We start from the raw sequence: 15,639 nt of genomic DNA, 5'->3' as shown, positions 1-15,639 counted from the left end.
AAAAAAAAACAAAACAAAAAGCCTTACACATTATAAATTATATTTAAAGAGATTATATACATGCTGAGCTTACTGAAAAAGGAAATGAGTCTTAATTTGATTAAGAGGACATGTTTAATCTGGGGACATAGCCACCCCCATTGTTTGAACAAGTATCCTGTTCAGACTTGAGCAATGGAGCAGCCCAAGAGAAGAGCAGGAAGAAAGCACACCAAGAGTCAGTGGGTGGCTTATGGTCAGTTCCTGCACTGTATGTTGACCTCAACTCCTTAAATCTTCAGTACAAACACTAGACTTGCAAAATGTTTGAAGTGGATTCCTCTGTTGAAACTGTTGAAAGGACTGAACAAAATGCCTATATTAACAGCATGTACCCTAAAAACCACAACAAGAATCCCCAAGATCCTAGCTAAATTACTTGAGAAACAGCCAAACCTTAAAGCTCTGGGATTTCAGGCAACAAATTGTTCAATTGTTCGATTCATTGGAAGGGGCTGGTGGCTGTTCCTGCTTCAAGGGGATCCAACACCTCTGGGCTCCACAGGCAGCTGCATTAAGGTGCACATTCTCATATACACTTGACACATATTTAAGGCTAATAAAAAACATTTTTTATCCCAGCATTTGAGAGGCAGAAGCAGGCGGATTTCTGAGTTCAAGGCCAGCCTGGTCTACAGAGTGAGTTCCAGGATAGTCAGGACTATACAGAGAAACCCTGTCTCAAAAACAAAAACAAAAACAAAAAAAACAAAAACAAAAAACTTTTTTAAAAAGCTTAGATGAGGTTGGGCATGGTTGTTTATACCTTTAATCCTAGCACTCAGGATACAGAGACAAAAGGATCTCTTCGAGTTCCAAGGCAGCCATGGCTACATAGTGAGATCTTGTCTCAAAACTAAATAAATAAAATAAAAACAAGAAGTAAAACAATACAAGAAAGCTAGATAGATTTAGCAAGAATGTGCACGCAAAGAGGCTCGTATGGGGATTAATCCTTGAAACGAATTTGTATCTTCACATAAACTATTTAACCCTCAGAACCATAAAAACATCTTACAGAAATGTAGACAAAAACATCTACAATGGTAGACTATGGATCACATTAGATTTATTTCTATCTCATATGAAACGATTACTTAAAATTATACTAGAGTATGCAGTCCTTCTAAGCTTAACCAATAGCCTACAAATCTACATCTTGACTGAAGCCAAGTCAAGTACTAAAACATCACAAGACTGTCTTATTCCTATCTATAGGTAGGGCCACGTCAGCCACTTTCCTGCCTTTAAAAACGTCTATACTGGAAAAATCACTGTCAGCTATGAAACCACCACCTCTCAGCCATCCTCCTAAACTGCTAAACTCTAAGCATAAAGAAACGGTCAAGGGAAACAGAAAACTTGTTTGAAGACTCTTTTCCTATTAAGTATCACCCAACATACATCTAATTTGGAATTTATCCAATATTGAGAGAACCAAGTTAATCATCATTTCTCATTAGACACCTAGGCATGAATTAACTCAGGAGCAGGAAAATGCATCATTGTGATCAATAAACATAGAAATTGCATAGGGAAAGAAGCACAGAAAGGAAATGTCAATGAAGTAAGATGAAAGGGGAGACTCATTTATTTTCTGTATGTGTATGCACATGGATGTGGAGGTCAGAAGACAACTTGCACAAGTCTGTTCTCTCTTTACAATGGTGGTCCCAGAAGTGAACTCAGATTGTCAGGCTTGGCAGCAAGCATTTTTGCTCACTGAACCATCTCACCAGCTTTCACGTAGCAGATGGAGTTGGAACCCAATTCTACCCACAAGAGACCCCTAGACCCCTCAAGATCATTTTTTAGACATTTCAGTGTAAAACAGATTACTGTTTTAGAAATAAATCCTGAAGGACAAAAACTCCCCACTCCACCCCACCACACACACACACAAACCAATCTGGAGGAAGAGGAATGGCTCTCAGACCACTAAGTAGATAAGAGTGAAGCTAATAAAAGAATCACTAGCAGTGCTCATACACACTTCAGAGAGCAGGCCAGAAAACATAAATCTTTCTGTGTTAAACAAAGTTGGATGAAATGTAAAAGACTTGTAAGTGGAGACAAAAATAATGAAATGGTAAGCCTAAAACGCAGTTTGTTCTATGTTCTGTTCAGGCGGTCATAAGCCTGTAACTCACTACAAAGTTAAGGATTACTTTGAACTTCTGGTCCTCTGCTTCTAATTCCTTAGTGCTGAGACTACATGCATACACATCACACTCACAGAGTGAGTTCCAGGACAGCCAGAGCTATACAGAAAAACCCTGTCTCGAAAAAAACAAAACAAAAAACCCAAAGCAACAAAGATGCCCAGTCCTACAGCAACACATGTTTGTAGAGGCTTCTTTCACAGGTTATGAAAAACGTTTCTTAGCCGGGCGGTGGTGGCGCACGTCTTTAATCCCAGCACTTGAGAAGCAGAGGCAGGCGGATTTCTGAGTTTGAGGCCAGCCTGGTCTACAGAGTGAGTTCCAGGATAGCCAGGGCTACACAGAGAAACCCTGTCTCGAAAAACAAAAAAACAACAACAACAAAAAAATTTATTTCTTTTGGAATTGGTGGTGTTGGTAACATGGCTCTGAATATATTTTAAAAAAATCACTAAATTTCAAATTTTGAAAGTGCTGAATTTTATTATATAAATTATACCTTAAAATTAAACAAATGAATAAATTAGTTTTTTCTTCAATATTCAGTGAGAAGGCAACATTTTACCTACACACTAGAGACTGGACTAGAAAAAAAAAGGGGGAGAAAAACTTTCTATTACTACTTTTAGTATTTAATACTTGGTACAATAACTGGATTTTTAGTAATGTATTGAGACAAATAAACTTCTAAAAGGAAAGAACTTTTAAAATTAAAATCTGAATTGGATTTTAATTTGAAAATTAAAGGCAAGAGGCAGGAAAGTCAGAAATGTAACATCATCCTCCACAGTAAGTTCTAGGCTAGTCTGGAATACATGAGATCCAATCTTAAAATCAAAATAACAAAAAACCAGCTGGATCTGGTGGAGCAATTTGGCTGGATGCTGAAGGCTCAAATTCAAGGGTAGCCCGGGCAATTTTACTTCAGACCTTGTCTCAAAAATTAAAAAATAAAAGGGGTGAATGGGATGGTGACATATAATTCAGCAGGGGCTAGGGTACTAGCTGCAATTTCAACATTTTAAAAACAAAAACAAACCAACCAACAAACAAAAAACAGAGACAGTCTTTATTGGGAAAGGGGTTGATTAATAAGTATAGTTTTTACAGCTAAGGTTTAAAAATGTTTTTTTAACCAATGTAAACCAGTTTCCAACTGCAAAAGTAAATAAATATTTTTTTCCTTATACCAATGCCAAAATTTGTACTTGCAGGCAAAAGAAAGCTGTATGAGGAAGGTAGGTTTTCTTATTCTCTCCAAACAGGAGTCAGGTACAAATACAAATACAAGTCAGGTACAAATCTCTCACTTGGAAAAACACAATGGGTGCAAAAAAAAAAGTCAGAATCTACTTTTTTAGTTTTGTTTAAAGCTAACGTTCACACGGCTTCATTATGATGTGATGACACCTTGAATATCTCATGTCTCTTCCTAGTAAAAACAGCTAAGCATGGTATCACACAATATCACATTCTAGCACTCAGGAGTGCTGGGGCAGGGACTGCTTGCTTAAGAATGCTGGCCACACAGCAAGACCTCATAGGGTAAGGGTGGGAGACAACCCTTACCCTATACAGGAAATACCTAGGTGTGTGGTAGTGGTAACCACTTTCTAGTCCATTCTTACCTACAGCACCACAAACTTCTCTAAATTCAGGGAACTTGACCAAACCTACAACCATCTTCAATACTACATTAGGCAAAAGCCTGTGGTTAAACAGTAAAGAGTTCTGATATAAAACAAGAAAACAAAGCCTGGTGCTCAGCAATTACCAGCACCTGTTGTTCTTGAAGAAGACCCAGGTTTGGTTCCCAGTACCTACACAACAACTTGTAACTGTCTTTAACTCTAGTCCAAGGGAATCTAGCATCTTCCTCTGGCCTCCAGACACCAGGAACAAATGTGGTACACATACAGACAATGCAGGCAAAACACTCTCCCTCTCTCTCTAATAAAGCACCTAGATCCTGCAAGTCGGGACACATTTTCAATCCATTGGTCCACAAGACATAAGAATGCATGCACTGCTATGTGTAGTTCTTAGCCCAGGGAACCAAACCACTTAGGTTCAAATCATTGCTTCACAAATCACTGTGTCCCTTCACAGGATGGTTGACCTATAAGAGGGGGATGATACATTAACAGGACTTAATGCTGGAATTAATGCATGCAACATGCTTAGAACAGTATCTAGCTCACTGTAAGATATTATTATAGAGAGAAAAAAAGAAAACCTGTATGACCAACCTCATTTAAAGAATCATTGCCAGGGCTGGAGAGATGGCTCAGTGGTTAAGAGTACTGGCTGCTCTTCCAGAGGTCCTGAGTTCAATTCCCAGCAACCACATAGTGGCTCACAACCATCTGTAATGAGATCTGACGCTCTCTTCTGGTGTGTCTGAATACAGCAGCAGTATACAAAATAAATAAATATTAAAAAAAAAACAATCATTGCCAAAAAGCTTGGCATGGTGCCTTGTATGCCTATAATATACCATTATTTAAGAGGCCTAGACTAGAGGGTGGCAGAGTCCAAGGTCAGTTACATACTAAGTTCCAGGACAGCCTGAGCATGACAATTAGATATGAATGACCACTATGACAGTATCTGGTATCATCTAGAAGACAAACCTCTATGTATACCTATGAGGGGTTATCTGGATAAAGTTAGAACATGGACACACCCATAAGGTATTACCTTGATTTGTTTAATTAAAGTGGGAAGACCTATCATAAAGAAGGGCAACACCATTCCTTCCCTGAGCTTGGTTTCTGGGTTGTCTGTATATAAAAGGAGGATGTTAACTGAACGTGGACATTCACTGTTCTCAGCTTCCTATGCAGATACAACTTGACCAGCTGCCTCAAACTGCCTTTAGAACTTCCTCACCAGGACGGACCTTACTCATGAACTGTGAGCCAAATCCTTTCTTCGGCTGGAGACATATTTCAGTAGTTAAAAGTACTAGCTACTCTTTCAGAGGACCTGGATACAATTCCCAGCACCCACACAACAGCTCACAACGGTGCTTAACCCCAGTTCCAGAGCATGTGATGCCCTTTTCCAGCTTCTCTGAACACCAGGCACGTACTTGGTAAAGAGACATACGTGTAGGCAAACTACTCATACAAATAAAATACTTTTAAAACCAAAAAATCCTTTCTCATCCTTTAAGTAGATTTTATCAAGAGTTTATGTTTGTTTTGTTTTTGAGATGGGACTTCTCTGTGTAGCCCTGGCTGTATCTGTAGACCAGACTGGCCTCAGAACACAAGAGATATTCCTACCTCTGCCTCATGAGAACTGGGGATTAAAGGCATGTACCAATACCACCCAGCTAAAGTCTTTTCTTTTTTGAGCCACCTTCTCATATACCCCTTCTGCAGTCCAAATAGCACTCAAACTCACTATCCTCCTACTTCAGCCTCCTGAGAGAAGATTGCAGTGACATGCCACAATTTCTGGCTAGTCAACAGTTCTTAATACCAACTCTCTGAACACAGCAACTAAACAGTAATGATTTTCAACAACCCTAAAACTTTTAAGGTGTTAACATCACAGTTACTGGACTTACAAATATTTCACTACTTTCTCCCCCCCCCCCCTTTTTTTGGCTTTTCAAGACAGGGTTTCTCTGTATAGCCCTGGCTATCCTGGAACTCACTCTGTAGACCAGGCTGGCCTCGAACTCAGAAATCCGCCTGCCTCTGCCTCCCAAGTGCTGTGATTAAAGGCGTGCGCCACCACTGGCCGGCTTCTCTTCCCTTTATTGCACACTTCATACTGACTATTCCCTCTGCATAACGCAGCTTTTGCGTAGAGGACAGAAAGGCAGACAAATCTGTATGGAAGAATGATATGCGTCCTTAAGAGTCTTACTAGATTAGTGACGTGCTTGTTTTCTTAGCTATAATCCCTAAATCTCTAAATACTTTGAAAATACAAATTGATTTGTCCAAAATTAACCAGAGAGACAAATGACAGTACTGAAAATTAAAGACCTTGCAAATATGAACAGCCAATTTTCATTTTAAAAACAAGATGTATGAGCAATTAGATGCTGAAGTCAATGTTTCAAAGTACTTTAGGGGCTGACTATAGCTTAGCAGGAGCTCATGCTTAAAATGTGCAGAGTAATCCTAAACTACGTAGTTGCAGAGTAGAAAAGAATTAAGAATGTGGCTGAGCAGGACATACTTCCATAATCTCAGCATTTAGGAGCCTGAAACAGGAGGAACACAAGCAAGAACCCATCTTGCACAGCAAGGCCCTGACTCAAAAAGAAACACAAGATAAATAAGGGAAAAAGGGATAGAAGCAGAAACCTGCACCATATAGGAAAAGAAAATTGGTAAAAAGGATGTCTGTCTAAGCTCCACCAGTAGCTTGGCTGTTTGTTTGGTTTTAAAATGTATTCCAGGCTTGATGGAACTCAATAGAAAAGGATAAACTTGAAGTTCCAGATTTTCCTGCATCTTCTTCCCAAGTACTCAAACGATAGCCCACGGGCCACCAAACTCAGGGCTTTTACATTCTAGACAAACATTCTATTGGGTGAGCTACATCTCACCCACTTAGCTTGCTAGATTTTAATCAAGTCAACTAACTCCTTGAGTAAGTCAGCTACTATTTTATCAGACTATTTTATTGTCCATGACTAACTTTAAAAACATAAGAAAATATCAATTTAGGTGTGTTGGTATGCCTGTGATCCCATCACACTGGAAGCTAACACAAGCTGTCAAGTACAAGACCACCCTAGTCTCAAAACAATCAAATAGGAGATAGCTGGGTGAGTAAACATTAACCTGGCAACCTTAGCTCTACCCTAAAACTCATGTGGAAAGAGAACCAACTCCACAAAACAGCTCTCTGAACTCCTTAAGTATACCGCAGCCCACATGTCCACAGCAATCAAGCAAGTGCATGCTTTAAAATAGGGGGGTAGGAGGAACGGGGGCTGGAGAGATGGCTCAGCAGTTAAGAGTGCTGACTGCTCTTCTGAAGGTCCTGAGTTCAAATCCCAGTAACCACATGGTGGCTCACAACCATCGGTAATGAGATCTGATGCCCTCTTCTGGTGTGTCTGAAGACAGCTATAGGGTACTTACATGTAATAAATAAATAAACCTTTAAAAAAAAGTAAAATGTTAAAAAAAAGGGTGTGTGTGTGTGTTTTAAGACGGGGGTTCTCTGTATAGCCTTGTCTCTCCTGGAACTTGCTCTATAAACCAGGGTGGCCTCAAACTCAAAGAGATCCCAAAGCCTTTACCTCCTGAGTACTGGGTACAAAGACATGCACCATCACACCCTGCTAAAAATAAGTATCATATCGCCAGGGGGTGGTGGCGCACACCTTTAACCCCAGCATTTGGGAGGCAGAGACAGGTGGATTTCTGAGTTCCAGGCCAGCCTGGTCTACAGAGTGAGTTCCAGGACAGCCAGGGCTACACAGAGAAACCCTGTCTCAAAAAACCAAAAACAAAAAAAACTTGTTCCCAAACCAGTTCTTCTTTATGATAAAAAGGGGTAAAAGAAAGCTCTCATTTTAGGACTACTGTTGAGTAGCCTTCGTTAGCTTTTTTTTTTTTTTTAAAGATTTATTTATTATATGTAAGTACACTGTAGCTGTCTTCAGAGACACTCCAGAAGAGGGAGTCAGATCTCATTACAGATGGTTATGAGTCACCATGTGGTTGCTGGGATTTGAACTCAGGATTTTTGGAAGAGCAGTCGGTGCTCTTAACCATTGAGCCATCTCTCCAGTCCCCTTTGTTAGCTTTAAACTAAGAAAAATTCCAATGTCAAATGTGGTGGGTCATACCCTGTAATTCCAGCATTCAGGAGACAGAAGCAAGGTCTTAGTTTGAAGCCAGTCTAGGGTACTTAGCAAGAACTTATAAAAGAGCAGCAAGGGATGGGGGTGAAGGTAATAGCTAAAAAAAAAAAACCTGTCAGTCTATCTGTCTGTCTGTCTGTCTGTCTGTCTGTCTGTCTCTCTCTCTCTCTCTCTCTCTCTCTCTCTCTCTCTCTCTCTCTCACACACACACACACACACACACACACACAAAATGCCATATAAACAAAACTATCAACAATATTAGTATTGGATAATACAATCTGCACAATTTAAAAGCTATCAATAAAACAATTAGTTAAAACCCTACAAGGCAGCGCTATAATAAGTGAATCATCTTGAAGGTAAACTGTTGACTGTTGACCAGGTGGTTGGAGAGGATAGCAAGTATTTGCATGAGTAGGGGAAGAAGCAGAGCACACATGAACAAGTCCTGTGGTCTTTCTAAAAGGACTCACAATAAAACACTGGTGGTCTATAGTAGAGAACTGGAATGCTGATGGGCACATGTGTGACCTTTATCTTCTCTATGTCCCCTTTAGAGACTTTGATCACTTTGGTTTTAGTCTGTGTTGTTGTTTGATGAACTTAAAGGAGGAAAACAAGAAGTGTGTTTTACGGCTAGAGACAGAGAAGTTGGCAGAATCCTTGCCTAGTAATGAAAGCCCTGGGTTCAATACTTAGCACCATATAAAGCTAGGTACAATGGCACACTTGAAGGCAGGAAGATCAAAGTTGTTCTCAGCTACAAATGAAGTTTGATGTCAGCCTGGTTTACATAAAACCCTGTGTCCAAAGAAAGAAGAAAAAAAAAATTCACAGTGCTGGTTCAAATGAATACTACTAAACACAGCAACAATGCCAAATTATAATATAAAATCACAGCTCCTGTAAAACTTCTTCCAAATAAATCTCATCTCAATTAATATTTGTCTATCGTATATGTACCAAAGATTCTCTTAGCCTTAATGAGTGATTCTAAGATCACCCAAAGCCATATTACAGCCTTAATCAGTGTTAAGTGCTATACAAAAGGAGAAGATTATGGGGACACAGAAACAAGACAATTAAAATTAAGGAAGGCCTCTAGAAGGCCTTGTGAGAAAAGAACACAATACAATAGCAAATCGAGCAATACAACAAAATACCAGTGAATCCCCATGACTGGAATAAGCTTAACCATTCATTGTCCAAAGGAGAGCAAAGTCAACACTGTAACTATAGGAAAATAACTTCAATCAACTATAAGAGATGAGCTGATTCCAAATGTGTAGGGCTTTGGGGTGGATGGAGTAGGGGTTGTCAAAAATGTTGTAGATTTTATTATGGATAACCACTATAGTTTTTAGCAATATAGTAACATGATCTATATCTTTAAAATATAACACTACCTATAACTGCTCACAAATAGGCTAATGCAACAGACCAGGATCATGAGATAGAAAGCACCATTTTAATAACCGCCCAAACTAAACCATCTAACTCAAACTACTTAGGATTTGCAAGCTAAAAAATACTGCTAGGTATGGTGGAATACACCTTTAATCCCAAAACTCAGAGGCAGATGCAGAGAGATCAGGGTTTGAGGCCAACTGAGTTACATAGTGAGGTCTTGTCTCATTTTTAAAAAATATGCAATATTAATATAATCAATAGTAAAGTTTATCCTTTGAAATCCAAAGGCTACCAAGAAATAAAATACTCAATAGAAGAGAGTATGTCTCTGTGGCCTCAGCTACCCCTACCCACTGTTCTAGTCACATAGACCCTCTGTATAGTGGTAGTCTGTTTGAAACAAGGTCTCCCATTCCCATGCTGGCCTCAAGCCCCTAAACAGCTTTGCATGATTAAATAATAAATCCTTCTGCCTCTATCACACTGGGACTATATGACTGAGACAGGGATGGTGAGATAAACCTTTAATCCCAGTGAGGCAACGACAGGTAGTTTCTGAGTTCCAGGCCAGCTAGGTCTACAGAGTGAGCTACACCACTGCCAGGACTACGGAGAAACAGTCTCAAAAAACAATACACACAAACATACATATAGAAGACAACACCACGGCTGGTTTATGTGCAGTGTTGAGGATGGGACTCAGTAAGGCTTCAGGCATGCTAGGCAAGCACTCTACCTTAAACTACATCTCCAGCCCCAGTTACTTTTAAAAGTAAATTTTAATGTAAATATGTTTTCTGCTTGAGGTGTTGCTCAGTTGCATAGCACATATAAAAGCTCTTACCAATTTTCAACTCAATCCCCAAAACTAGAAAAAAATTTTTTTTACTAAGAATACAATGGATAACAAAAAAAACCCCAATCTCTTAATCTGCCCTAGTGATTTGAAAAAAATTGGTCCCTTAAAGCTAAAAGTACTAAAGTCAATTAATATTAAATTACTATAATAAAGTACTATAAAGTGAAGATTATATATTACAGCATGAGTTTACCACTATCTTATTTCATTGTTTTTTTGTTTGTTTTTTTCTGTTTTTCAAGACAGGGTTTCTCTGTGTAGCCCTGGTTGTCCTGGAACTCACTCTGTAGACCAGACTGGCCTCGAACTCAGAAATCCACCTGCCTTTGCCTCCCAAGTGCTGGGATTAAAGGTGTGTGCCACCACTGCTTAGCCTATCTATTTTAAATAAGCAAAAGGAAATGTATACTTAAGCATTGGGTGCCAAATGAATTGAAGAGCACTTGAATTTTCTGCTTTAAACCATTTCCGTAAGCTTATAATCAATATATTCCACAGACTTTATTTTTCTCAACCAAGGCCTTCATATTACTGCAGAATATCAATCTCCAGAGTCAAGCAAAACTGAAAAACTAGATCAACTGTTCAGTTTACTGAGTATTTTCGAGAACTGTATTCATTATCAATCTCTGCTATGTTTAGTCCATAACCAAAGTAACAATAAACAAACACTTGACGACTGTCTGTGGTGGGAAGCACTGGTTTTTCAAATGGAATCTTGGTTAACATGATCACTAGTGGCTATGTGTATGTAGCAGAACTAAACTACATTGGGGATGGAGAATCTTCCAATGCATGAAAACCTACTTGGAAAGATTCTGAAAATCTTAACATAGCAATAAACATTTGTGTTAAGATTCTAGTGCTCTAGCTGGTCAGTGGTGGCGCACGCCTTTAATCCCAGCACTTGGGAGGCAGAGGCAGGTGGATTTCTGAGTTCCAGGCCAGCCTGGTCTACAGAGTGAGTTCCAGGACAGCCAGCACTACACAGAGAAACCCTGTCTCGAACCTGCCCCACCCCACCCCACCCCCCAAAATAGATTCCAGTGCTCGAGGAAATTTTATTCTTCCTTCCTAAGAATTTTTATTCTATAAAAGGGCTTTTCTAATTCAAGCACCTTTCTGTCAATGACACCGCGGCCCCACAGACACTTGTGACTGCCTGAAGAACTACTGTGTCTCACACCCTTCAAAGAGGCCCTCCATTTACTCAGTACAAATCTCCCCTGAAACTTTGGAAGAGTGGAACAATGCTATAAATATACGTTCACTGGATTACAGCAAGCTTCAAATTGGGCACTTAACTGGCATATTAACTGGCACTTAACAGTGCAGATTTTTTAAACCCATTTCCGACATAAAAAAAAAGCAGATGCCAAAATTTTTTAAAATTTAGTTTTCTTGGGTTATAACATCTACGAAGACTTAATGGTGTTTGTTATGTAAAGACTTTAGGAAATCAAGATAACGAGGTTTTTTTTCCGTGGTTCCACATGTACATATCAAAATACAGTATCCCTAAAGAGCCTCAGGGCCGCTCAAATAAGGCGCACAAAAGCAGAGAAGCAAACTATTTCACAGATCATTCCCGAAACTGAGGCCCGTGCCTCAGAACAGAAAGCAGTCTCCAAAGAGTTTGCCAACCGGAGTAAAATCACTTCGCAGTGATAACCAGCAGTAACACGAGGAAGCGAACGCGGAAGCCAGGGCAACCGGGCGGCAAGACCCCGACGTCGCGAGGTGCAGGCAGCCAGGACAGACGAACATGTGCGGTCGGCCGCAGAAACCGCGGCCCTCCAGAAGCCGCCACTCCCGGCCCGCGGCCCCGCCCGGCTCTCGGTGTCGGTCCATTCATTCCGCACCCGGGACTGCCGCAGCCCCGCGCTCCTGCCGAGGGAGAGAAGGGAGCTCCGGGGCAGAGCGGCCGGCCCGGGCCACAACCCGCGCCCAGAGTCCAGGCCACGCCGCGATTCCCGCCCGCCTGCCCGCGGATGAACAGAACCTGCCGAGGCCCGCACCGGTCCCGCGCCAGACCCGAAGCCCGCAGCCCCGCCCTCTACCGGGCAGCCGCCAAGCCTCCCCGGCCTCGGCCCCACCGCCCGGGAGTCCGGGTTGTCCGGCGTTCACAGGCGGCCGGAAGTCTCCCCGGCGCCCCCTCCTCAGCGCCCGACTTCCTCGCCGCCGAGGCCAGACCCTTCTCCGCGATGCCTCGGGCCTCTCGGAGGCTGCCGAAGGAAACAGATGGTCGCGCAGCCCGGCGCGCTGGAGGGAGGAGAGCAGAGCCGGAGGCCCGAAGCCCGCCTGGGCGGTTACCTTGATGATCCTGCGGGGCAGCCCGGCCATCTTGTCAGATCCCGAGTTCGGCCTCTGCTCTTGTCTCCGGCTCCGCTCGCCTCACGCACGAGTGGAAGTCCCGGGCTCCACTTCCGGGGAACGTCGCCGCGCCCGCCGTCGCTGCCTCCGCGGAGGCCCCTCGGGAAATGTAGTCCCTGCTAGGACGCGGGCTTCGCACGGCCTTCCCTCCGACCTGGCGGCCCCCTCCCCCGCGCTCCCCGCCCCAACCCCAGCCGGGGGTGGCGGAAGTGACGCTCCGCGGCGGGGCAGGGACTTTGGGGGAGGCGGCGCGAGGCGGTGCCGAGCTTTTTCGCCCGCGGCAGAATCTGCACGACTAGGCGTCGGCGTCCACGAGCGGTGAGCGTGCGACCACGCCTGCGTTGGTGGGCGACGTAACAAAGACCCGGCCCCCCGACGCAGCCCATTCATTCATTCGTTCTGTTTGTTCATTCAACGCGCCCGCATTGCGCGTGGCGGGCTGGCGCTGCAGCGGTTCCCTGCGGACCGGGCGGATCGCGCGCTCCTGCTAAGCGGCCAGCAGACCGGAAGTCTGTGCCAAAGCTTCTAACTGGGAATCTCGCTAGTTGCCAAGACCACCGCCCACCACAAGAAATTCAAAACGTTTAAATTTCACATAAAAGAGGGGGAACCTCTCTGGCGCTCCCCAAGAGAGGGTTTGTAACAAGGGAGGAGGCAAAAGGCGCGGCCTCTAAACGCCTGGATCCAGCAGGAATTTTATTCTTTGTGGTTGTTGGATTTCCTGGGAAAGGGCTCCCCATATAACCAAGCCTGGCCTGGTGCTCTCTGTTCTGTATGCGTTGAGCTGGCTTGGAACTCGTGATTCTCCTGCCTCTGCTCCCTGAGTATAGATGGGTTTGTGCCACCACTTAGGGCTGAGCCTGGCAATCGAGATTTACTTGCTAACTAGAAGAGTGATCCGATTAGAGTGTAAAGATCCATGATTCGCTGAACAATGATACCCCAGACCCAAAATAGAATGTAAACGCAAAGAGTCCTCTATTCTGTAGAAGCCCAGCATTCTGGACTTCTCATTCCAAGATGGAGACCTGGAAGTGAGCTCACAGTCCAGATTTAAAGCACATTAGTGGGTGGGGGTGGGTGGGCAGGAGGGGTAGTCTGGAAACTATTGCTGAGAAAGTCTGGAAACTGCTGCTGACCTCAGGCCAGGCAGCAAGGCGGCCTCTGAGGCCTGGACTTGCCCAGTTTTTAGAGATTTAGGCCTCATCTCTTGAATTGCCAATTTAAAGCCTGTCATGGAGTCAGCCTAGCCTTCTCAAGGGGATGGACAACTCAGTAATCCCCAAAGGAGTTGGATTACTCATAGGATGAGGGCCCTAAAAGCAAGATGTGTCTCACAAGGATCACTGGGTGTTTTCATTTCGTGTTGCTGTGATAAAATGTCCCCCAAAAGCAACTTAGAGGAAAAGGGATAATTTCAGCTCAAAGTTGCAGGTTATCGTCCGTGATGGGGAGACAATCACAGCAGCAAGAATTTAAGAAAGCTGGTCACATCGTATCCATAATCAGGAACAGTGAGCAATGACCCTTACTTGCTAGTGCTCCCCTTTCTTTTGTACAGTTTAAGTACAATTAAGATGGGTATCCATCAGTTAAATCAAGACAATCCCCACAGGCATGCCCAGAGGTGTTTCTAGATCCTATCAAGTTGATAACACTAACCTGTGGCTGGTGCCTTCAGGAGTCAGCCCTGCTGGAATTGGAGCTAAGGACGGTTGTAAGTCACCTTGTGGATCCTCTACCAGAGCAACAAGTACCATTTACGGCAGAGCCATATCTCCGTAGCTGTTTACGAGACTGCTGTTTAGATAGGCTTAACATTTTCCAAGGTTATAGCAAGATAGGACAGCTCCTTTCCCAGGCAGGTCTGTCAAAACACAAGCCTTACCTGAATGAAAAAAAGAAAAAGGAAAGGAACATGACTGGTCCTAGGTATGGTGGGTGAGGAAGGTTATTGCAGATAAAAGGGAGAGCATAGCGGGACAGACATCTGGGAGAGTCCAGAGTGGACACGGCTAGACTTGAGTTGGGCTATATGGAGGGGGAGGGGAAAGGAGACAGGAGAGAGGAGAACCAAGTACAGCAGCCAGGAAGCCCAGAACAGAGTAAAGGGCCAGATAACCAAAACCTTTGGATCACATAAGGAAGGGCAGCCCAGCTGCCAGGATGGAGTTTAAGGTAGGATATTGAGTATGCTGACTGGCCAGGAGGGCCCTGTAACAAGTAGGGACTTTGGAATGCTGGGAGAACCTGGCAGCTAGGTCTGCTTTGATATGTTAGGCACCTCAGCCGTTTGTCCCAGGTTTGAAGCCTAACATTACCTAACAATGGCTCACAGCACTGCCATCATAAAATTATTTTTTGTTGCTACTTCATAGCTGTAATTTTGCTACTGGGTTGTTGTGTAAATATCTGCGGTTTTCCAATGGTCTTCCTGTGAAAGGATCGTTTGACCATCCCCAAAGGCACTGCAACCCACAAGTTGAAAAACATTGTTTTCACAGGCAGTGGTGGCGCACGCCTTTAATCCCGGCACTTGGGAGGCAGAGGCAGGTGGATTTCTGAGTTCCAGGCCAGCCTGGTCTACAGAGTGAGTTCCAGGACAGCCAGGGCTACACAGAGAAACCCTGTCTCCAAAAACCAAAAAAGGAAAAAAAAAAAAAAAGAAAAGAAAAAAGAAAAACACTGTTTTAATGATGAGTTAGAGTCATATAGGATATGATATAACCAGTGAACTAGTCCTGTGCTATGAGAAGGGAGGGAAAATACATGGAAAAATTCATTTGCAGAAAACCTAGTAAAGATGAGAAAGGAGCAGGGCAGTGGTGGCACACGCCTTTAATCCCAGCATTCTGAGGCAGAGGCAGGCAGATTTCTGAGTTCCAAGGCCAGCCTGGTCTATAGAGTGAGTTCCAGGACAGCCAGGGCTACACAGAGAAACCCTGTCTCAG

The 15,639-nt window shown here is 43.2% G+C and overlaps 1 protein-coding gene across 1 annotated transcript in view; it reads right to left on the bottom strand.

The window, feature by feature from the left end:
- The window catches only part of Ube2n (ubiquitin conjugating enzyme E2 N), a 34,333-nt gene extending 21,370 nt beyond the window's left edge, over positions 1–12,963 (bottom strand). Inside the window, exon 1 of the mRNA XM_031348864.1 lies at positions 12,629–12,963. Coding sequence (XP_031204724.1) covers positions 12,629–12,658 — 30 coding nt within the window. The 5' untranslated portion in view covers positions 12,659–12,963. The remainder of the gene's footprint in view (positions 1–12,628) is intronic.
- Between the last annotated feature and the right edge of the window lie 2,676 nt (positions 12,964–15,639).

The sequence above is a fragment of the Mastomys coucha genome, unplaced genomic scaffold, assembly GCF_008632895.1.
Source record: "Mastomys coucha isolate ucsf_1 unplaced genomic scaffold, UCSF_Mcou_1 pScaffold4, whole genome shotgun sequence".
NCBI lineage: Eukaryota > Metazoa > Chordata > Mammalia > Rodentia > Muridae > Mastomys > Mastomys coucha.
This window is presented reverse-complemented; position numbering and strand designations above follow the sequence as displayed.